Source organism: Nerophis lumbriciformis, linkage group LG09 (genome assembly GCF_033978685.3).
Source record: "Nerophis lumbriciformis linkage group LG09, RoL_Nlum_v2.1, whole genome shotgun sequence".
Classification (NCBI taxonomy): Eukaryota; Metazoa; Chordata; class Actinopteri; order Syngnathiformes; family Syngnathidae; genus Nerophis; species Nerophis lumbriciformis.
In genome coordinates, this window is record NC_084556.2 from 5,182,459 (window position 1) to 5,206,568 (window position 24,110).

The 24,110-nt window shown below is 36.0% G+C and overlaps 1 protein-coding gene across 3 annotated transcripts in view; it reads left to right on the forward strand.

The window, feature by feature from the left end:
• rcc1l (RCC1 like) overlaps nt 1-24,110 on the forward strand; it is a 192,218-nt gene that overhangs the window by 133,188 nt on the left and 34,920 nt on the right. For 2 of the 3 annotated variants that reach the window (XM_072913776.1, XM_061962746.2), the window contains exons 4-12: nt 2,536-2,664; nt 2,903-2,969; nt 6,567-6,621; nt 6,695-6,779; nt 6,845-7,026; nt 9,996-10,083; nt 10,180-10,353; nt 10,422-10,507; nt 15,655-16,435. In XM_072913776.1, the coding sequence (XP_072769877.1) occupies nt 2,536-2,664; nt 2,903-2,969; nt 6,567-6,621; nt 6,695-6,779; nt 6,845-7,026; nt 9,996-10,083; nt 10,180-10,353; nt 10,422-10,507; nt 15,655-15,732 (944 nt within the window). In that variant the 3' untranslated portion in view covers nt 15,733-16,435. Of the gene's footprint in view, nt 1-2,535; nt 2,665-2,902; nt 2,970-6,566; nt 6,622-6,694; nt 6,780-6,844; nt 7,027-9,995; nt 10,084-10,179; nt 10,354-10,421; nt 10,508-15,654; nt 16,436-24,110 lie in introns of those variants that run through there. The other variant, XM_072913777.1, reaches the window with a different exon arrangement.

The window sequence follows — 24,110 nt, forward strand, 5'->3', positions numbered from 1 at the left end:
CAGAGACCCTGCCAATCCAACCTTAGCACTTTTAAACTGCCAGTCCAGCAAAGTGCTGTACAGAATGACTGAATAAATAACTCAAGTAAATCACAATAAAAACTAATACAATGGTATCAATAATAAAAATACTAAACTAAAGCCAAATAAAATACGACACGAGTAGGGATGTGAATAACACCCACAACTTAAAAAGTGCCATTAGCCAAATGAATATGTTTATCTCCCTTGAGAAATCACAAAATAAAAAGTGTTTTCTATAGTTAAGATTTACATTGTACAAAATGATTTCATTTTATGACTATTTTGTTTTGCAGTTGTTTATTGGTTCCCGAATATAACCGCGAATAATTAATTTCCGTGAAGTAGGAATCATTAATTATATATATTCTCTTAGCTGGAGAATAAAAACTGTTTACGACCATTTTTCAACATTATGAGAGACATCTAGACATGAAATAACACCCTTTTGTCAATCCTATACAGTAATGCTGCTGAGGCTGAGCCAATCAGTGGCTGCGATACTGAACAACATACTCTGATTGGTTTGGTCTCCTCTAGTGGCCAGTACGACTCTAGTGTGGATAATTTTAGTTTATTCAGCCATTTTTGAGCTTGGAAATGCTTAATTAGGGGCAAAACAGTTGTACAATATGCTTAAAAAAATAAAAAATAAATATATATATATCAATTATATATATAATATAAATATGTACAGTACATATTATATATATTATATAATATGTGTGTATGTATATATATGCATATGTATTTTTGTGCATTACATTATAGTATTATTGTAAAAAAATACAAACACAAAATATTATTTAAGTATTTTTTGTAAATAATAGAAGTATTACTCGTTTCGGGTGCTTAAAAAAAAATTGATACACATCCAAATCTTTTATTTATTGCAATTCTTTATCGATGCATAATTTTCAAAAATTCCTTTTAGATATTTAATTTTAGGGATCAGTTTTACAAAAATACTTTTTTTGACCGTCTCCATGCTTACTGGCTGCGTGTGTATGTCATAAGTCAGCAACCAGAAGGAGGTTTTTTTGTAACCTGTTTTGAAAAAGTTTAATTGTATTTACTGAATGGAATCGTCACCCCAAGAATTGGAATGAGATTGAATCGTGAGCAATGTTCCCTCTAAGGTGCGCGCCTGTGCAATTGCGCACTGCTCAAGCGTCCTCTGCGCACTGCAAATCTTTGCCACGCAGAAAATAAAATAAAAAAATAAGCGCGTCACAATTTTCGACACGACACGGAGACGACAGAAAAAACTGTTTTCGCCATCATTGTTCAAATATTGTAACGTCTGTCGAGACGCTTTGAGGACATGAATTCCATTGATCACTTTACTGAGCAAAACTCTTTATTGTCGGCCATAAACACATCACCAAAACATTAGTAAAAAAAATTATATCTAGCAAAACTGGTCATTTTCTGCAGTACAAACCAGACCAAAAGCAACTTTGTTATATCAACAGCAGCCGCTCGCTCTTTCTCACTTGCGCCAACACATGCACATATGGCACTTAGCCAGTGATGCGTTTACAGCCACACAAAAAGTCGGACAACTCCAACACCACACATAAAGTGTAATTCCAGGTCGTTACACTATGATTTACCAATCAAATGTGTGCTTATTCTAGTGTCATTTATTAGGAATCTTAATTTATAAATATTAATCATGAAATGCTGTTAGTATATTAAATAAATACTACTAAAAATATATTTTTTACAAACAGGAAGTTGCATGAATGTACACATGATCCCCTGCTTACATCTTATTGTGCAACATATGAATGTTTTAATGGGAACTAAATGCAATGTCTGAAAGGGGTACAAATTATTTCCAAAGCAGGACCTCCACCCAGACAAACAATACAAGTACACAGTTCATGAAAAACAATATTTTTTGTTATTGTCATTGTAAGTGGGCCTAAACACTTATATTAGAAAATAATCTCATGGAAATGACTGCTGTCATTTGATTATAATAATAAGAGAATGTTGTCTGTCTATCTGTGTTGGCCCTGCGATGAGGTGGGGACTTGTCCAGGGTGTACCCCGCCTTTCGCCCGAATGCAGCTGTGATAGGCTCCAGCACCCCCCGCGACCCCGAAAGGGACAATCGGTAGAAAATGGATGGATGGAGATTGAACTTGTTATTTAGTCAGGTTTGGGACAGGTGTGCTGCTGGTGTAGCCACAGTGTGCACGTCTGATGTTGCTCACATGGGCTCCACTGAATGCTCAGGGAGTTTTTGCGTTTGCTCACACACATGGAAAAATTAGAGGGAACATTGATCGCAAAGATTCCCACCTCTATTATTCATTCATCTTTAACATTTTCAGTTCAACTGGTCTCAGCCTGTAACGATAGCACCCTCTCGTGGTACATCTGTGTTTTAGCACCATGGCCTCAAGCTGTTGCAACAATTAAACCAAATCGTGTTGCTTTAAATCTTGTCTTATGTCGGAGGTTTCACTGTCCTTATGGTGTTTATGTCCCCCGCCTGCGTAGACGTGAGCTACGACTACGTGTTGGAACCGTCACCGGTGGCGCTCCCCCTCGCCGAGCCCCAGCGGACCCGAGTGGCTCAAGTGTCATGTGGCCGAGCTCACTCTCTGGTCCTCACTGATCAGGAGGGAGGTGAGTGACTCATGACTCACTGTTTGGTGTGTGTGTGTTGGTGAGTGTGTACGCGTCCTGGGTATGAAGCAGCTGCTACGTCGCACGTAATAAACCCATTAGAGTCCTCCCCGGGGTATATGCAGTCCAATAGCATGCAGATGCTCTCTTCAATGTCACCGACAGACGAGAACGTTGTAATTTATCTAGTTTAATGTTCTCCTCACCATCTGTTATTGTTCTATCTCTCCTCTCCCAGTGTTCAGCATGGGCAACAATTCCTATGGGCAATGTGGACGGCGCATAGTGGAGGACGAAGCCTACAGGTGTGTGGTCCTTCATTTGGCAATTTATACTCCGCTGTCACAACATTAGGCACACCTACCTAATGACCAAGGAAACAATGTAAGAGTTTTACATGCAATAAGTGACGTGTTACTGTCATATAGTCTTTCTAAAATAGTGGAAGGCGTGTGAAAAGGCCTCAAACCACGCTTTGAAAAGCTGTGCACTGCAAAACGTGCTCATTGCATCATTTTATTTATACATTAAAAAAAAAATCAGCACATTCATTAATTTTTGCTTTGTAGGTTAAAGTGTTTTATATATTTTGCTCCTTTCTTGATTTGAATTTATTATTGGAGTTTATAGAGTTAATTTAATTTATTTTTTCAGTATCAAATGGATCAAGTCTTTAAAATGTTTTTTATATTTTTAAATAAGGAGATTTTAATTTTTTTGAGGCAAATTGATGCACTTTAAATATTTAATGGTACAGACTACAAACAATGTTAATAAAGTTATTCTTATTTGTAAGTTGTAGAGATCGACCAATATGTTTTTTTCAGGGCCACGCCCGATACCAAATATTAGTAGTCAAGGAGGCCGATGATATTTGGAGCTAAATACGAGCATCATATGCGTGATTATTGTATCTGCTGATGTAGTTCTGGCCCATACTGATTACGTCATAATAACAAATATCGGCGCTGATAATCGGTCGATCTTTAGTAAGTTGATCTATGTTTGTTTCATCTTTTTTTGTTTTCTTTCATTTTAATAAGTTTGATCGTGTTACTTTTTAGTTTTAGTGTTTTTTTTTTATGTATGTTTTTTTAATTTAAAAATGTAATTTTCATTTTGTTGTAATTTTTTTGTCATAAAGTATTCAAGTTACGTTTTAAAGGAGTAATCAATAATCTGATGACTTTTTCAAAATATCTGGCAACACTGCATACAATACAACCATGCATTTAAAGTTAAGAATATAATATGTACCGGTACGTTAGATACGTTGCGGTCGTCTACATCAGTGGTCTCCGGTACCGGTCCGCGGACCGATTGGTACCAGGCCGCACAAGAAATAAAAAAATAAAAAATTTTATTTTTATTTTTATTAAATCAACATAAAAACACAATATATACATTATATATCAATATACATCAATACAGTCTGCAGGGATACAGTCCGTAAGCACACATGATTGTATTTCTTTATGACAGAAAAATAGAAATAAAATAAATATACCATACACCCCCCCGGCCCCCTTGGGATAAAAGATGTACTACATCCATGCATTAAAACTAGAAAGAAGAGATAAAAGATGTACTACATCCATGCATTAAAACTAGAAAGAAGAGATAAAAGATGTACTACATCAATGCATTAGAAGGGAAACAACAGAGAAAAGATGTACTACATCAATGCATTAAAACTAAAAACAAGAGAGAAAAGATGTACTACTTCAATGCATTAAAACTAGAAACAAAAGATAAACGATGTACTACATTCATGCATTAAAACTACAAACAAGTGATAAAAGATGTACTAAATCCATGCATTAAAACTACAAACAAGAGATAAAAGATGTACTACATCCATGCATTAAAACTAGAAAGAAGAGATAAAAGATGTACTACATCCATGCATTAAAACTAGAAAGAAGAGGTAAAAAATGTACTACATCCATGCATTAAAACTAGAAAGAAGAGATAAAAGATGTACTACATCCATGCATTAAAACTAGAAAGAAGAGATAAAAGATGTACTACATCCATGCATTAAAACGAGAAAGAAGAGGTAAAAAATGTACTACATCCTTGCATTAAAACGAGAAAGAAGAGGTAAAAAATGTACTACATCCATGCATTAAAACTAGAAAGAAGAGATAAAAGATGTACTACATCCATGCATTAAAACTAGAAAGAAGAGATAAAAGATGTACTACATCCATGCATTAAAACTAGAAACAAGAGATAAAAGACATACTACATCAATGCATTAAAACTAGAAACAAGAGAGAAAAGACATACTACATCAATGCATTAAAACTAGAAACAAGAGAGAAAAGATGTACTACATCAATGCATTAAAACTAAAAACAGGAGAGAAATGATGTACTAAATCCATGCATTAAAACTACAAACAAGAGATAAAAGATGTACTACATCCATGCATTAAAACTAGAAAGAAGAGATAAAAGATGTACTACATCCATGCATTAAAACTAGAAAGAAGAGGTAAAAAATGTACTACATCCATGCATTAAAACTAGAAAGAAGAGATAAAAGATGTACTACATCCATGCATTAAAACTAGAAAGAAGAGGTAAAAAATGTACTACATCCATGCATTAAAACTAGAAAGAAGAGATAAAAGATGTACTACATCCATGCATTAAAACTAGAAAGAAGAGATAAAAGATGTACTACATCCATGCATTAAAACTAGAAACAAGAGATAAAAGACATACTACATCAATGCATTAAAACTAGAAACAAGAGAGAAAAGATGTACTACATCAATGCATTAAAACTAAAAACAGGAGAGAAAAGATGTACTAAATCCATGCATTAAAACTACAAACAAGAGATAAAAGATGTACTACATCCATGCATTAAAACTAGAAAGAAGAGATAAAAGATGTACTACATCCATGCATTAAAACTAGAAAGAAGAGGTAAAAAATGTACTACATCCATGCATTAAAACTAGAAAGAAGAGATAAAAGATGTACTACATCCATGCATTAAAACTAGAAAGAAGAGATAAAAGATGTACTACATCCATGCATTAAAACTAGAAAGAAGAGGTAAAAAATGTACTACATCCATGCATTAAAACTAGAAAGAAGAGATAAAAGATGTACTACATCCATGCATTAAAACTAGAAAGAAGAGATAAAAGATGTACTACATCCATGCATTAAAACTAGAAAGAAGAGATAAAATATGTACTACATCCATGCATTAGAACTAGAAAAAAGAGATAAAAGATGTATTACATCCATGCATTAAAACTAGAAAAAAGAGTTAAAATATGTACTACATCAATGCATTAAAACAAGAAAGAAGAGATAAAAGATGTACTACATCCATGCATTAAAAAAACTAGAAAGAAGAGATAAAAGATGTACTACATCCATGCATTAAAACTAGAAAAAAGAGATAAAAGATGTTCTACATCCATGCTTTAAAACTAGAAAGAAGAGATAAAAGATGTACTACATCCAGGCATTAAAACTACAAACAAGAGATTAAAGATGTACTACATCCATGCTTTAAAACTAGAAAGAAGAGATAAAAGATGTACTACATCCAGGCATTAAAACTACAAACAAGAGATTAAAGATGTACTACATCCATGCTTTAAAACTAGAAAGAAGAGATAAAATATGTACTACATCCATGCATTAAAACTACAAACAAGAGATCGATGGTGGCTACAATGCTTTCGTCTGCAAGCCACAACAATTCTGTTCCCCCTGTTGTGTTTTCTGCAGCAAACTAGTCGGGCCTGAAAGCGATGCGCCCTCTGCTGGTTGCCGCGAAGCAGCGACAAAAAGACAAAATATTCTTACTGCCTGAAAGATGAAAACAATTCCCTTCTCTTGTAAATATGACATGTCATGTTGTGCCAACAGTGGCAGTCACGTGCTTCACAAGATAGAGGGCATTGGCAGCAGCAAGGTGGTCCAGGTTAGTGTCGACCAAATAGATGACGCGATGGCTTGTATCGCTCTGACTGGTGTCTTCTCTCCTTCTCCTCTAGGTGGCGTGTGGACAGGACCACAGCCTCTTCCTGACCAAGGCGGGACAAGTGTATGCTTGTGGGTGGGGGGCGGATGGACAGACAGGTGGGAAACAAACAATCTGTCTTTAGTTTTTTTTTTTGCTTTCATTTAATTTCCATTCATTGCAGGTGTGGGACACCACAAGGTGTGCTCCACACCCACCCAGGTGGCGGGGGACCTGGAGGGGGTGGCGGTGCAGCAGATCAGCACCTACGGAGACTGCAGCCTGGCCGTGTCGGAGGATGGACAGCTGTACGGGTGGGGCAACTCGGAGTACCGTCAGCTGGCCTCCATCACCGAAGCGACACAGGTGAGGACGAACGAGCTGTCCACCAGGGGGAAGTACCACAATTTTTGTTCCAATAGGTCGTGTTCACCTGACCTCTGTCAAGGATTCTATAGCATAGTTTGCTTTTTTTGCTCGTATTTGCTTTTAGTGATAAGATCTAGGCCCCTTGCATACTCACATAGTTCGCACACTGTTAGCGGCACAGTTGCCATGGTGATTTGGTGGCCCACTACATCGCATACTTCCGTTCAAAAGTCACGTGATTGAATACAACCTATACAGAAGTTTATACTAATTATATAGCCATCCTATTAATACTAGTAATATTAATACTACTAATAATAGTATATATATATATATATATATATATATATATCATTTAACAAATATATATATATATATATGGGGCACTGCTCTTGATATATATATATATATATATATATATATATATATAAATAAATAAATATATATACACACTAGAGATGCGCGGATAGGCAATTTATTTCATCCGCAACCGCGGCAGAAAGTCGTCAACCATCCGCCATCCACCCGATGTAACGTTTGATCAGAACTGCATCCGCCCGCCATCCGCCCGTTGTTATATATCTAACATTAAAAAAAAAGAAAAAAAAAAAGGGTGAAAACTACGCGAATTGCACCTTGTGCAGACAAGATTTTTCGATCGGACACGGAGGAATTAGCGATGTAAAAGACCACGTTGGGACAAAAAAACACAAGTCTAATGCCGTTGCTAGCGATACAAGTGGAAAACTTTCAACGTTTTTCGTCGCCCAAACAGATTCTTTGGATGTGATAAATGCCGAAGTTTTATTTACGGAGGCAATAATTGAGCATGGACTTCCAATCGCACTGGCTGATCACATGGGACAGTTAATAATGTAATGCAACCTTTAAAAATCATTACGCGGTGATCGCGATCCCAAAAATAAACTTTTCTTGCATGATAATGTCCAGAAAAATTCGCTTTATATTACTATAGAGTCCTTTTAACGAATGAGTTTGATGGTTTATCACAAACCTTAAATGAAAGAAGTCCTTTGTACTCCTGCACCATGGCCTTGCTTCGTGTTTGGTGCGCCATCCTGTCAGCTGTATTTCACAGCACGACATACTGTTAAAAGTGTTTATACTATTTATACTTTCAATTAACAAATTGAAGTCTTGTGAAAGGTTGACAGGATAACTGGCATTAACTGTCAAAATAATTTCAAACTATTGCAGTTAGCTTACAGAATAAACATGTCAATCAACCCATATGATTTTTGCTGTAATATTTTTGTTTTGAAAAGTCACTGTGACTGATAGAAAAGTGATGGTTTTAGCAACATTTTAACCTGTCTGAATGCTAATAATCATTTTGCGTCGGGGGGCGAAGCCCTGAACCCTCCACCAGGACTTTGTCCTGGACCTACCGGGGCCTGCGGCCCTTGGACCCTGGCTACTAGGTTTTTCTGATTTAAAAGTTGGCAGGTATGGTGAGGTTATAAAGCTTTTGCCTGTTAAAGAAAGGAGACTGATCCAACGCAGCACAGACTTGCGCGTGCCACGCTGTCACGACCCAGACGCACACCAGTGCGCAATCATATGGGAGCCGCGCTGAGCGCACCTCCAAGCGCGTCTCGCTGCCGGCGGCGGCCAGGTATGGGCCCACGCTCCAGCGCCATCCATTTTCAGGGCTAGTTGATTCGGCAGGTGGGTTGTTACACACTCCCTTAGCGGGTTCCGACTTCCATGGCCACCGTCCTGCTCTCTATATCAACCAGGGTGAGCCCCACCCCTTTCGTGAGCGCACTGCCACCCCTGTTACGCGCCCCCGGCAACAGGGGTGGCAAGCAGGTAAGCTGCGCGGGCGGAGCGCGCGGAGTGACCCCTGTTACGAGCCCCCGGCCACGGGGGTGGCGGGCAGGTAAGCTGCTTACCTGCTGCGCGTGACGCCGGCCGCGGCGAAAGCGGACGAGGCGGGGTGTCGGTGCGGTGGGCGCGGTAGTGACCCTGGACGTGCGTCGGGCCCTTCTTGCGGATCGCCTCAGCTACGGCTCCCGGTGGGGCCCTCTCGGGGGAAGGGGCCTCGGTCCCGGACCCCGGCGAGGCGTCCCTTCTCCGCTCCGTAAAAGTGTCCATCTCTTTTCTTTTTTTTTCTTCTGTTGTGGCATATGCAGCAGGTGCCTGCTCGTTTTTCGTATGTGGGTAACAACATTTAACTATGTATATATATTTCCCAATTGGTTTAACTGCCACCCGCAAAAAAAAAAAAAAAAAAAATCTAATTAATCCGCCCGACCCGACCCGCGAGCGGATAAAATCTTATTTTTTTAAATTTCATCCGCCCGATCCGCGGATAATCCGCGGACTCCGCGGTTGTGTCCGCAAACCGCGCATCTCTAATACACACACATACAGTTACTGTACATGCAGTCGATTTTCGGCCCCCGGCCAAATTGTTTTAGCCCAATGCGGCCCTCAAGTCAAAAAATTTCACTCTGTGTGTAGTGAATGGAAAAAAAAAAAGTTCCACCTTTAGAATTAAATAACTAAAATAAATTAGGTTTTTCAAGATAGTAAATAATTCAATAAATGTAAATAATAGAACATAAATAAAATAATATATATCCCACTATTACTAGATTAAAATGTGTTGTAATAAATATATCATATAGAATATTTGTATAAAAATAATGAGCATTCATACGAATATATTCTGAGCAAGCTCGGGGGAATTTTTTGGAGGTGAGGCGATAAAACTATTAAAAAGTCAAATGATCAAGCATCTGTTCCATTGTAAAGCACATTGTTGGGATGATTTAGTTTACTGGTCTCATGACACCTTTTTCCAGTTGTTGCTTGACAGGATTTGTGGGCAACAATCTTTTGTGCCCTCACTCCTAATGAAAACAAAATATATATTCCATATGAATATATAAAAAATTGCTCATGTTGTGGGTGTGCTGGGGCACTGCTCTTGATTTCAGATCAACGTTCCTCGTCACGTCCCCCTGAGAGGCTGTGGGAAGGTGGTGCAGGCGGCATGCGGCGGCACGCAGGTGGCCGTCCTCAATGGTCAGGACACCAAAACAAAATTGTAGCGACGTGTCGCTGAGTTTGAACGTTTTTTTTCTGGACAAAATAAGCAAAAAAAACTTGTCTGTTTTCCAGAGAGAGGCGAGGTGTTCGTTTGGGGCTACGGCATTCTGGGAAAAGGCCCCAAGCTTTCAGAGTCCTCCGCTCCCGAGATGATTCCGCCCACGCTGTTCGGGCGCTCCGACTTCAACCCCTCGGTCGTTGTCACCAAGATCCGATGTGGCCTGACTCACTTTGCGGCCGTGACGGGTAAATAAGTCTTGGTAAAAAAACAAAAAACAAGACTGCTTTCATTTCATTTGTTTTGCTGCTTGCAGATCGCGGCGAGCTCTTCGTCTGGGGGAAAAACATCCGAGGTTGTTTGGGAATCGGCAAAAGAGACGACCAGTTCTTTCCCTGGCGGGTAAGCAGGAAAATAAGTTTAAAATAAGTGCTAGTGTGCTATTTATAATAACTTATTAGATAATGATAAAAACGTAATTTGTCAAAGAAATAATTAACCTATGAATTATTATTATTATTATTTTTATTTTTTTTATTTTTTTTTTGTCCTGTCCAGCTTCTCAGGCAAATCATATAGTTGATGTAGATGCCCATGTCGGCTGTTCAGATTTACTTTACAAAAGAGAAGTGTAGGATACTTCTCTTGTTGCCTTATTTGTATTTGACTTTATTAAATGTATTTATATTATCATTTAGTGCAGCCGGGCCGGAGCAGGAGGGGATAGAAAGAGAAAAAAAAGAAGACAGAGGGGGAAATTGTGGGGACAAGAGGGGGATTAGACAGAGAGACAAAAACAACAACAACAATAGAGCAACATCAGCAAATATGACATGTACAAATATGATGGTAAAAGTAATAGCAAATAAGCAGTTAGCGAAAAATAAAAAATAATACAGAAATGACAATGAGCATTATTACACTACAAATGGATCAATACAAATACCAATAGAAATAGCGCTATTGATAATGAACAATACCAATAATTTACCTTTATTATCAACAATACAGTTGTTTAAATGCAACAATACATATACGTAATGATAACTTGAGATACGAAAGAATGCAGAAAAATGGAGGGGGAGAAAGACCTATGAATTATTGATTGGTGTACTTCAAAATATATTAATATACTGTACATTTTACTATTACAATTACTATTTTAATCCAGTATGTTATAATGAACTCACCTGCTATTTTGATGTATATCATTACAATTTATTGAATATCAAAAGAGAATTTCTTGTTTTATGATTACCGGTATTATTATTATTATTATTATTATTAACACAAGTGAAAAATACAAACTACAAGTTGAATTTTCCTGTTGATATAACTGAATATGTATTTTCATTTTAAAGTACGGCCCGCAGCTAATATTTTAATGACCGAAAAATATTCATGTACCGTATTTTCCGCACTATAAGGCGCACCGGATTATTAGCCGCACCTTCAATGAATGGCATATTTCATAACTTTGTCCACCAATAAGCCGCCCCGGACTATAAGCCGCGCCTACGCTGCGCTAAAGGGAATGTCAAAAAAACAGTCAGATAGGTCAGTCAAACTTTAATAATATATTAAAAACCAGCGTTCTAACAACTCTGTTCACTCCCAAAATGTACGCAAATGTGCAATCACAAACATAGTAAAATTCAAAATAGTGCAGAGCAATAGCAACATAATGTTGCTCGAACGTTAATGTCACAACACACAAAATAAACATAGCGCTCACTTTCTGAAGTTATTCTTCATTCGTAAATCCTTCGTCTTCGGTGTCCGAAGTGAAAAGTTGGGCAAATTTACGATCCACTGGCAGATGTTGGCGTCGTCTGGCGCTGCCTCCTCGTCTTAGTGAAGGTGTGTTCGCCTTCTGTCATCCATTGTTCCCACGCAGTTAGCAGTCTAGCTTCGAATGCCCTGTTGACACCAATATCTAGCGGCTGGAGGTCTTTTGTCAATCCACCCGGAATGACGGCGAGTATTGAATTAAGCGCGTAAGCGTGTCTCTCAATGTGCTGTTATGAGCTAGCAAATATAACAACTACACTACCCAGCATGCAACGATAGTTACGAGCATGCGCGGTAGCCCTGAGAAGCGTTGTATGCTGGCAGTTAGAATGTGGTTATGAGCACGCTGTGAGTAAACGTTGAGAACTCAGTTAACACGCCTCGTCTGCATTATTTATAATTAGACAGACAACACACTTAATAGGAGCCATTTTGGGGTCTTTACATAAACACACAAATGGAAATGAAACGTCACATATCCCAGCATGCACCGCGCGCTTCTTCTACGGGGAAAAAAGATGGCGGCTGTTTACCGTAGTTGCGAGACCTAAACTTTATGAAAATGAATCTTAATATTTATCCATATATAAAGCGCACCGGGTTATAAGGCGCACTGTCAGCTTTTGAGAAAATTTGTGGTTTTTAGGTGCGCCTTATAGTGCGGAAAATACGGTACTATATATATTGTTAAAAATATTTATGTTTTTTTTCATTTATAATACAGTATGTTAAAATACATACACTTGCTATTTATATTAACTTATTAGATTATGATAAACACGTCATCTGTCAAATAAATAATTAAGATAGGAATTATTGATAGCAATCGGAGTGTTGCTGGTTACTGGGGTTCAATCCCCACCTTCTACCATCCTAGTCACGTCCGTTGTGTCCTTGGGCAAGACACTTCACCCCTTGCTCCTGATGGCTGCTGGTTAGCGCCTTGCATGGCAGCTCCCGCCATCAGTGTGTGAATGTGTGTATGAATGGGTGAATGTGGTAATACTGTCAAAGCGCTTTGAGTACCTTGAAGGTAGAAAAGCGCTATACAAGTATAACCCATTTATTTATACCGTATTTTTCGGACTATAAGTCGCAGTTTTTTTCATAGTTTGACCGGGGGTGCGACTTAAACTCAGGAGCGACTTATGTGTGAAATTATTAACACATTACCGTAAAATATCAAATAATATTATTTATCTCATTCACGTAAGAGACTAGACGTATAAGATTTCATGGGATTTAGCGATTAGGAGTGACAGATTGTTTGGTAAACGTATAGCATGTTCTATATGTTATAGTTATTTGAATGACTCTTACCATAATATGTTACGTTAACATACCAGGCACCTTCTCAGTTGGTTATTTATTCATATAACGAACACTTATTCAGTCTGTTGTTCACTATTCTTTATTTATTTTAAATTGCCTTTCAAATGTCTATTCTTCGTGTTGGGTTTTATCAAATAAATTTCCCCAAAAAATGCGACTTATACTCCAGTGCGACTTATATATGTTTTTTTCCTTCTTTGTTGTGCATTTTCGGCCGGTGCGACTTATACTCCGGAGCGGCTATACTGTACATTTTACTATTACAATTATTATTTTAATCCGGTATGTTAAAATGAACTCACCTGCTATTTTTATGTATATCATTACAATTTATTGAATATCAAAAGAGAATTTCTTGTTTTATGATTATTATTATTATTTTTATTATTGTTATTATTATTATAAACACAAGTGCAAAGTACAAACTACGAGTTGAAGTTTCCTGTTGCTATAACTGAATATGTATTTTTCTTTTACAGTACGGCCCGCAGCTAATATTTGAATGGCCAAAAAATATTAGTGTACTATATATATTATTTAAAATATTTATATGTTTTTTTTATTTATAATACAGTATGTTAAATACATGCACATGCTATTTTTAATGCATATTTTAGCACAATTTAATGACGATTAAAATGTATTACAGTATTTTTTTTATTTATTATTAAAATCACCATTGCCAACTATGATTTGTAACCAGTTGATGTCATTGAATATGTATTTTCATACTATTATTAAGTTCACAGGTGCGGCCCGCAGCTAATATTTGAATGGCCAAAAAATATTAATGTACTATATATATTATTTAAAATATTTATATGTTTTTTTAATTTATAATACAGTATGTTAAATACATGCACATGCTATTTTTAATGCATATTTTAGCACAATTTAATGACTATTAAAATGTATTACAGTATTTTTTTTATTTATTATTAAAATCACCATTGCCAACTATGATTTGTAACCAGTTGATGTCATTGAATATGTATTTTCATACTATTATTAAGTTCACAGGTGCGGCCCGCAGCTAATATTTGAATGGCCAAAAAATATTAATGTACTACGGTATATATATTATTTAAAATATTTATATGTTTTTTTTATTTATAATACAGTATGTTAAATACATGCACATGCTATTTTTAATGCATATTTTAGCACAATTTAATGACTATTAAAATGTATTACAGTATTTTTTTTTTTTATTATTAAAATCACCATTGCCAACTATGATTTGTAACCAGTTGATGTCATTGAATATGTATTTTCATACTATTATTAAGTTCACAGGTGCGGCCCGCAGCTAATATTTGAATGGCCAAAAAATATTAATGTACTACGGTATATATATTATTTAAAATATTTATATGTTTTTTTTATTTATAATACAGTATGTTAAATACATGCACATGCTATTTTTAATGCATATTTTAGCACAATTTAATGACTATTAAAATGTATTACAGTATTTTTTTTTTTTATTATTAAAATCACCATTGCCAACTATGATTTGTAACCAGTTGATGTCATTGAATATGTATTTTCATACTATTATTAAGTTCACAGGTGCGGCCCGCAGCTAATATTTGAATGGCCAAAAAATATTAATGTACTATATATATTATTTAAAATATTTATATGTTTTTTTTATTTATAATACAGTATGTTAAATACATGCACATGCTATTTTTAATGCATATTTTAGCACAATTTAATGACTATTAAAATGTATTACAGTATTTTTTTTATTTATTATTAAAATCACCATTGCCAACTATGATTTGTAACCAGTTGATGTCATTGAATATGTATTTTCATACTATTATTAAGTTCACAGGTGCGGCCCGTAGCTAATATTTTAATGGCTCTCGGCTCATTCCAAAAATACTCTAAATAAAAAACAGGACATAAAAAAGGGAATAAAACAGGTGTAGTGTAACCAAAAAAAGTTGAAATGTTGATGCTTTTAACACATGTGGAAAAAGTGAAAAAGGTTTTGACACATCTGATTTACTTTATTATAATTGTATTAGTGCAGCAAACTACAGCCACATTAATAAACTAAATGTATTATTTGTAATGAATATTTAACTATAAACACAAGTTATAACTCTTATTTATTACTTTATATATTATTAATACTGCCGCCAAACTAAAATCGCAAAAATAAAAATTGTTATTTAGTGTTATGACCTAGTAAGTGTGTCATTAATAAGCAAGTTTTTATTGCATTTTTTCATTTGTAATTTTAATTGGGGTGTTATTTAAAAGTTTTTTTTTAATGCACCATATTAATTTCAATGTATTATGTTTAATGAATGTGTTATTTATTAATTTCATATCATTACAGAAATAAATACAGCTCTTGTATTGGATCTGTTTGATTTGGAAGTGTAAAAAAAAAACCGTGTGTGTTCAAGGTGACTGTCCCAGGTCGTGTGGTGGACGTGGCGTGCGGCGTCGACCACATGGTGGCGCTGGTCAAGTCCCTCCTGTGACGTCTGGGCTGAAAGGTTTGTGACTATAAGTGTCCCGCTTCAGGAAGACGCTGAGACGTCTCCCAGCCGGCCAGCTGCTCTCTGCGGGGCGTCACACACCACTTTATTTGTGGATTATGTAAGCGAGGGGAAGATGATCCCAGATGAGGGGAAAACACGAGCGCCCTGCAGAGACGTTTTGAGAGCAGAAACGGGCGCTCGGCGGGGGGGAGAAGGTATTCACCAAGAGCCTCTGAAAGTGTTTACTCAGCTCTAATCCAAATGACAGGTGATACACCTGCACTTACTCCCTGCTGATGTGCAGACAGCTCCGATATCAACACACACATCAGCCAAATCATGCATTGTCAGCACAATGACTCAGCATACTGTACTGTACTGTTAAGACACATTACAGTACAGTAGAAAAGTAGAACATCCATTGTACAGTCATGATTAAAGTCATACAGCGTTTTAACCACATTCATGTGAGACATCAGTATTGTTGCGCATTTGTATATTTGGTTTTGAAAAAGATTTATATGCAGAGATATAATACTTATATACCTGTATAATATACATATATTAATAGTGTATATATAAATATTTATATTATATTATATATATTACAGTCAAGGCCAAAAATATTGGCACCCCTGCATTTCTGTCAGATAATGCACCACTTCTCCCAGAAAATTGTTGAAATTACAAATGCTTTGGTATTCATATGTTTATTTCTTTTGTTTGCTTTGGAACAACACACAAACCCAATACAAGATATATATATATATATATATATGTATGTGTAGGAAAAAAATCACAAGACTATTTCATCTCTACAGGCCTGTTTCATGAGGGGGGGTACCCTCAATCGTCAGGAGATTTTAATGGGAGCATTCGCATACCATGGTTTATATAGGGCACAGAGTGGGTGGGTACAGGCTGGCCTAGGGGCGTGGTGATTGGCTCATGTGTTACCTAGGAGGTGTTTCCGTCTATGGCGGCATGTTGTTACAATTTCGCTGCGCTTGTTGAGGGATGCCAGGTCTGGACGGTAAATAATAAACAGTTTCTCTTTCAAGCATAGGTTGCATCTTTTATTACCACTATTGTAAGGTGTGCTGGATGCAAGAATTTGCCATGTTATTGAATATTCAACATTATTGTCTTTGAGGTCCCAAATGTGTTTGCTGAGTTCTGTGGTATTTCGCAGGTTTATACCACAGAACTCAGCAAACACATTTGGGACCTCAAAGACAATAATGTTGAATATTCAATAACATGGCAAATTCTTGCATCCAGCACACCTTACAATAGTGGTAATAAAAGATGCAACCTATGCTTGAAAGAGAAACTGTTTATTATTTACCGTCCAGACCTGGCATCCCTCAACAAGCGCAGCGAAATTGTAACAACATGCCGCCATAGACGGAAACACCTCCTAGGTAACACATGAGCCAATCACCACGCCCCTAGGCCAGCCTGTACCCACCCACTCTGTGCCCTATATAAACCATGGTATGCGAATGCTCCCTTTAAAATCTCCTGACGATTGAGGGTACCCCCCCCTCATGAAACAGGCCTGTAGAGATGAAATAGTCTTGTGATTTTTTTCCTACACATACATATATTGCGCTCTACTACGGTATCGAGCACTATTTTTTGGATAACCTTATTAAGACATATATATATATATATATATATATATATGTGTATATATATATATATATATATGTATATATTGTATATTTAAATATATTGTGTAATATATGGGTATATATTAGAGGTGTGGGAAAAAATCGATTCGAATTCAAATCGCGATTCTCACGTTGTACGATTCGGTATCGATTCTCATTTTTCAAAAATCGATTTTTTTTTATTTTATTTTTTTTAATTAATCAATCCAACAAAACAATACACAGCAATACCATAACAATGCAATCCAATTCCAAAACCAAACCCGACCCAGCAACACTCAGAACTACAATAAACAGAGCAATTGAGAGGAGACACAAACACGACACAGAACAAACCAAAAGTAGTGAAACAAAAATGAATATTATCAACAACAGTATCAATATTAGTTACAATTTCAACATAGCAGTGATTAAAAATCCCTCATTGACATTATCATTAGACATTTATAAAAAAAAATAAAAATAAAAAATTAAAGAACAATAGTGTCACAGTGGCTTACACTTGCATCGCATCTCATAAGCTTAACACACTGTGTCCAATATTTTCACAAAGATAAAATAAGTCATATTTTTGGTTCATTTAATAGTTAAAACAACTTTACATTATTGCAATCAGTTGATAAAACATTGTCCTTTACAATTATAAAAGCTTTTTACAAAAATCGACTTCTCTGATTGCCTGTCAGCAGACTGCTGAAATCCTATGTATTGAATGAATAGAGAATCGTTTTGAATCGGAAAAATATCCTTTTTGAATCGAGAATCACGTTGAATCGAGAAAAAAAAAAATCGATTTATAATCGAATCGTGACCCCAAGAATCGGTATTGAATCGAATCGTGGCACACCCAAAGATTCGCAGCCCTAGTATATATGTAGTTAGAAATGTATATATAAATGTGTATGTATATATAAATGTATTTATATAAATATATATATAAATGTCTACGTTAAGCCTGTTTCACAGGTTTATTAGGTTGGGGAATTTTATATAAAATCCCCTGACAAGCAGGGAAACCTGCGAAACAGGCTTGTCAGGATGAAATAGCCCATACTTGCCAACCCTCCCGGATTTTCCGGGAGACTCCCGAAATTCAGCGCCTCTCCCGAAAACCTCCCGGAAGAAATTTCCTCCCGAAAATCTCCCGGAATTCAGCCGGAGCTGGAGGCCACGCCCCCTCCAGCTCCATGCTGACCTGAGTCCAGTGTGCGCACACAAGGAGACGAAGCAGAAGAACGAGACGTAGTTGAAGAGCGCAGGGGAGACACTTCTCCAGGGCCGATGTATGCTCGGGGCAACACCCTTCACCTTACCCGGCAGTGGGTCTCCACAGCGGACGACTTTAGGGTGAATGATGAGTCCAGCGATTATTTGCAAATCTTGCTTTATTGATTGCTTGCACACAGCCAATCCAACACAAAACCAACTAGTCCCTCCCCGCACTCACGCTACCCCGCTCCCTCGCTTCTCTCGCCCACACACTCACTGATGTCACTCACCTCACATGCTGTCACCTATTAAAGGGCCACACACACACATACTCTACTCTCATAACACACAGTACAGTTAATAGAACAACTGTGTTTTCATTACTGTGTATTTGATGGGTGCCACTGCCCCGGAATTGTATTGCATTGTACTTTCAAGTACAACAATGAGTAGATGAGTGTTATGTGTGTGTATATGTGTAAATAAATGAACACTGAAATTCAAGTATTTCTTTTATTTATATATATAATAAAATAAATAAATATATACCGGTACATAGCTAGAACTCACTGAAAGTCAAGTATTTCATACATATATATATATATATATATATATATATATATATATACCGTATTTTCCGCACTATAAGGCGCACCGGATTATTAGCCGCACCTTCAATGAATTACATATTTCATAACTTTGTCCACCAATAAGCCGCCCCGGATTATAGCCGCGCCTACGCTGCGCTAAAGGGAATGTCAAAAAAACAGTCAGATAGTTCAGTCAAACTTTAATAATATATTGAAAACCAGCGTTCTAACAACTCTGTCCCAAAATGTACGCAAATGTGCAATCACAAACATAGTAAAATTCAAAATGGTGTAGAGCAATAGCAACATAATGTTGCTCGAACGTTAATGTCACAACACACAAAATAAACATAGCGCTCACCTTCTGAAGTTATTCTTCATTCGTAAATCCTTCGAATTCTTCGTCTTCGGTGTCCGAATTGAAAAGTTGCGCAAGCGTGGGATCCAAAAATGGCCGGCTCCGTCTCGTCGAAGTCATCGGATTCAGTGTCGCTGTTGTTGTGCAGCAGTTCTGTGAATCCTGCCTTCCGGAAAGCTCGGACCACAGTTGTGACCGAAATATCTGCCCAGGCATTTACGATCCACTGGCAAATGTTGGCGTATGTCGTCCGGCGCTGTCTGCCCGTCTTAGTGAAGGTGTGTTCGCCTTCGGAGCTGTGTGAAAAAAGCCACCCGGCCTCTTCGCGTAAACTTCCCTTAACCACTCGCTCATCTTTTCTTCATCCATCCATCCATCCCTTCGAGTTAGCTTTTATGATGACGCCGGCTGGAAAGGTCTCTTTTGGCAAGGTCTTCCTTTTGAATATCACCATGGGTGGAAGTTAGCATGGCAAGCTAGAACCACAGTGAAGGATGACTTCTCATTCCCTGTGGTGAGAATATTCACCGTACGTGCTCCCGTTCCACAGTGCGGTTCACAGGAATATCAGTTGCTGTGAAATACGGTAGTAATCCGTGTGCGGATGGAGAGATTGCGTCTTTTTATGAACCGGATCGCTTAGTAGGAGCCATTTTGTGGTCTTTACAGATGTAAACAGGAAATGAAACGTACGGTGATATCCGCGCGTTTTTTCTTCTTCTTCCGGGGGCGGGTGGTTGCTTACAGTAGAAGAAGAAGCGCTTCCTGTTCTATGGGGGCGGGTGCTTTCCTTGGCGGTTGCTTGCGTAGAAGAAGAAGCGCTTCCTGTTCTACCGGGAAAAAAGATGGCGGCTGTTTACCGAAGTTGCGAGATCGAAACTTTATGAAAATGAATCTTAATAAAGCGCACCGGGTTATTAGGCGCACTGTCAGCTTTTGAGAAAATGTGTGGTTTTTAGGTGCGCCTTATAGTGCGGAAAATACGGTACTCCTTACTTTTACTTGAGTAATAAATCTCTAAAGTAACAGTACTCTTACTTGAGTACAATTTCTGGCTACTCTACCCACCTCTGTATATATATATATATATTTATATATATATATACACAGTATATCATATATATTATGTATAATATATATTATTAAACATTCATTTATATTTTTTACTATATATATTCTATTTTACATGTTAATGTAATAGATTGTAAAAAATGGACAAATGCTTTTGTTTTTTTATGCAGTAGGAATGTTAGTATTTTTTAAATGAGATATTACGTTACTATATTGGCAAATGTAGTTAAGTTGTATTTAATACTTACAAAATATTTTCTTCCTTACATTCGTTTATGTAGAACACATTTAAATGTGTATATTGTGGTTTTGCCATTATTATTCATGTATGCCAATTCTAATTACCTTCAAGTATTAATGAATATTCTCCCGTGACGTCAAGCACACAAACTAAGCAGATGAGGTCGCCATGTCACCAGTTTATTGATTAAAGTACACATTGGGAACAGATAATGAGGACAACCAATCCCCTTTGGTGAGCAAAGACCATACGAATGACACACAACTCATAGCGCAAAAAAAACCCCTAAAAATTCAAAACAAAAAGCTGGTTTTATTGTAGTCATCCTCACACACACTCACGCACTAACACTCACAAAGCTCTAAATCAAAAGCTCAATGGTTTGAAATGGAAACAACAAAATCAGTAGAAATGTCACCTTCTTCGTATTTTAACACTGACAACTGTGTTGCGACGAATCGGGTCTGATGAGAAGAAAGGTTGTTTGGTGCAAAATTGTGGTGAAGAAAGTCAAATTCAACAAGGTCAAATAAAATAAAATAAACCTCATCAGATGCTTAAGACCAATAATCGTCTCCCATTCTTGCTCAAATCTTTAGCCTGTTTTCACGTCAGTACAGCAGGCCTGTCGGGATTGAAGGGGGGGGAGGGGTCCCTGCATTAAAGTGCAGACGGGGGCAGGGGAGGGCTTTCCACCCTTCCTCCCGTGTGAACGTTAGCTTATTAATTCGGCACGCCAACGCCGTGCTCATGATTCTAGTCACATGGTCCAAAGTGGCTCAGTAATACATTACTTTAAACATGCAAACAATGACATCATCGCATTTAAAGAGGCCTCGCCGCCACAGGTCACACTGTGAGCAACGTCCGACAGAACACTTAAAACGTCGCCAATCGTCGACGTGGCGTAACTAAAGACTTTTAGCGTAACAAACGTGGCATAGAATATTATATAGCATCAGCAGCAAAAGCTAGGCTAACTTTTTTTTTCTTTTTCTTTTTTCCCCAGTTGAGCTAAGCTAATGCTTTTATTAAAAGGAGCAAATTTTTGCCATGAAAATAAATAGCCGCAAAACTTGATTTGTTTTTATTGTTGTAGGCTCAAATCGTACTAACTAATGATTATCTTATTAGCTGATCAATTTCAACTTACCAATTTTCCTGCATTGCTTCAACTTAAAAATATTTTTTTGGAGAATACACTTTTTTACCCAAGAAATATGTGCTTATTTCATGACACTTAACAGAAATGCAAAACTCAAGTGACCTAATGAAGATAATTACCAATTTTTTAAACCTTAGCATAACATATTTACATTTACGCTAGCTAACAATTTCTGCTAACTGTTAGCAGGCCGATGTTTATTGAAAAGTCGCATGTGAGTGATGGCATGCTAATGCTCTTTTTTTGTCAATTGTCGATGTTGCGTTACTAAAAATTGTTATCACTATTGCTCAACAAACATGTTTAAGTATTGGGAGCTGCTAACTTTTGGGGTTGAGCTTTGCTAATAATCATTTCAGATTTTCTATTCAAGCGCAAATAGCATACTTACAGAGCCCCTAAAGGGACATGGGGGAAACAATTTTTTAAATAATTTTTTTTAGACATGTATCTCGTGCGCACGAGAAACTTTTTATAAAGTTATAAAAAAAATTCAAAAAAATATTTATTTATTTTTTTAGACATGTATCTCGTGCGCACGAGATACATGTCTAAAAAAATTTTTTTTAAAATAATTTTTATTTATTTTTAAACATGTATCTTGAAAAACTCTCGTGCGCACAAGATACATGTATAAAAAAATATATATATATTTAAAAACAATTTTTTTTGTTTATAACTTTATAAAAAGTTTCTCGTGCGCACGAGATACATGTCTAAAAAAAATAAAAAAATTATTATATATATTTTTTTAGACATGTATCTCGTGCGCACGAGAAACTTTTTATAAAGTTATAAAAAAAATTCAAAAAAATATTTATTTTTTTTTTTAGACATGTATCTCGTGCGCACGAGATACATGTCTAAAAAAATTTTTTTTTAAATATTTATTTTTTAAACATGTATCTTGAAAAACTCTCGTGCGCACAAGATACATGTATAAAAAAATATATATTTAAAAACAAATTTTTTTTTATAACTTTATAAAAAGTTTCTCGTGCGCACGAGATACATGTCTAAAAAAAATAAAAAAAATTATTATATATATTTTTTTAGACATGTATCTCGTGCGCACGAGAAACTTTTTATAAAGTTATAAAAAAAATTCAAAAAAATATATATTTTTTTTTTTTAGACATGTATCTCGTGCGCACGAGATACATGTCTAAAAAATTTTTTTTTTTAAATAATATTTATTTATTTTTTAAACATGTATCTTGAAAAACTCGTGCGCACAAGATACATGTATAAAAAAATATATATATATTTAAAAACAATTTTTTTTTTATAACTTTATAAAAAGTTTCTCGTGCGCACGAGATACATGTCTAAAAAAATAAAAAAATTATTATATATATTTTTTTAGACATGTATCTCGTGCGCACGAGAAACTTTTTATAAAGTTATAAAAAAAATGCAAAAAAATATTTATTTATTTTTTTAGACATGTATCTCGTGCGCACAAGATACATGTCTAAAAAAAATAAAAAAATTATTATATATATTTTTTTAGACATGTATCTCGTGCGCACGAGAAACTTTTTATAAAGTTATAAAAAAATTCAAAAAAATATTTTTTTTTTTTTTAGACATGTATCTCGTGCGCACGAGATAAATGTCTAAAAAAATTTTTTTTTAAATAATATTTATTTATTTTTTAAACATGTATCTTGAAAAACTCTTGTGCGCACAAGATACATGTATAAAAAAATATATATATATTTAAAAACAATTTTTTTTTTATAACTTTATAAAAAGTTTCTCGTGCGCACGAGATGTCTAAAAAAAATAAAAAAATTATTATATATATTTTTTTAGACATGTATCTCGTGCGCACAAGAAACTTTTTATAAAGTTATAAAAAAATTCAAAAAAATATTTATTTATTTTTTTAGACATGTATCTCGTGCGCACGAGATACATGTCTAAAAAAAATTTTTTTTTAATAATATTTATTTATTTTTTAAACATGTATCTTGAAAAACTCTCGTGCGCACAAGATACATGTATAAAAAAATATATATATATTTAAAAACAATTTTTTTTTTTATAACTTTATAAAAAGTTT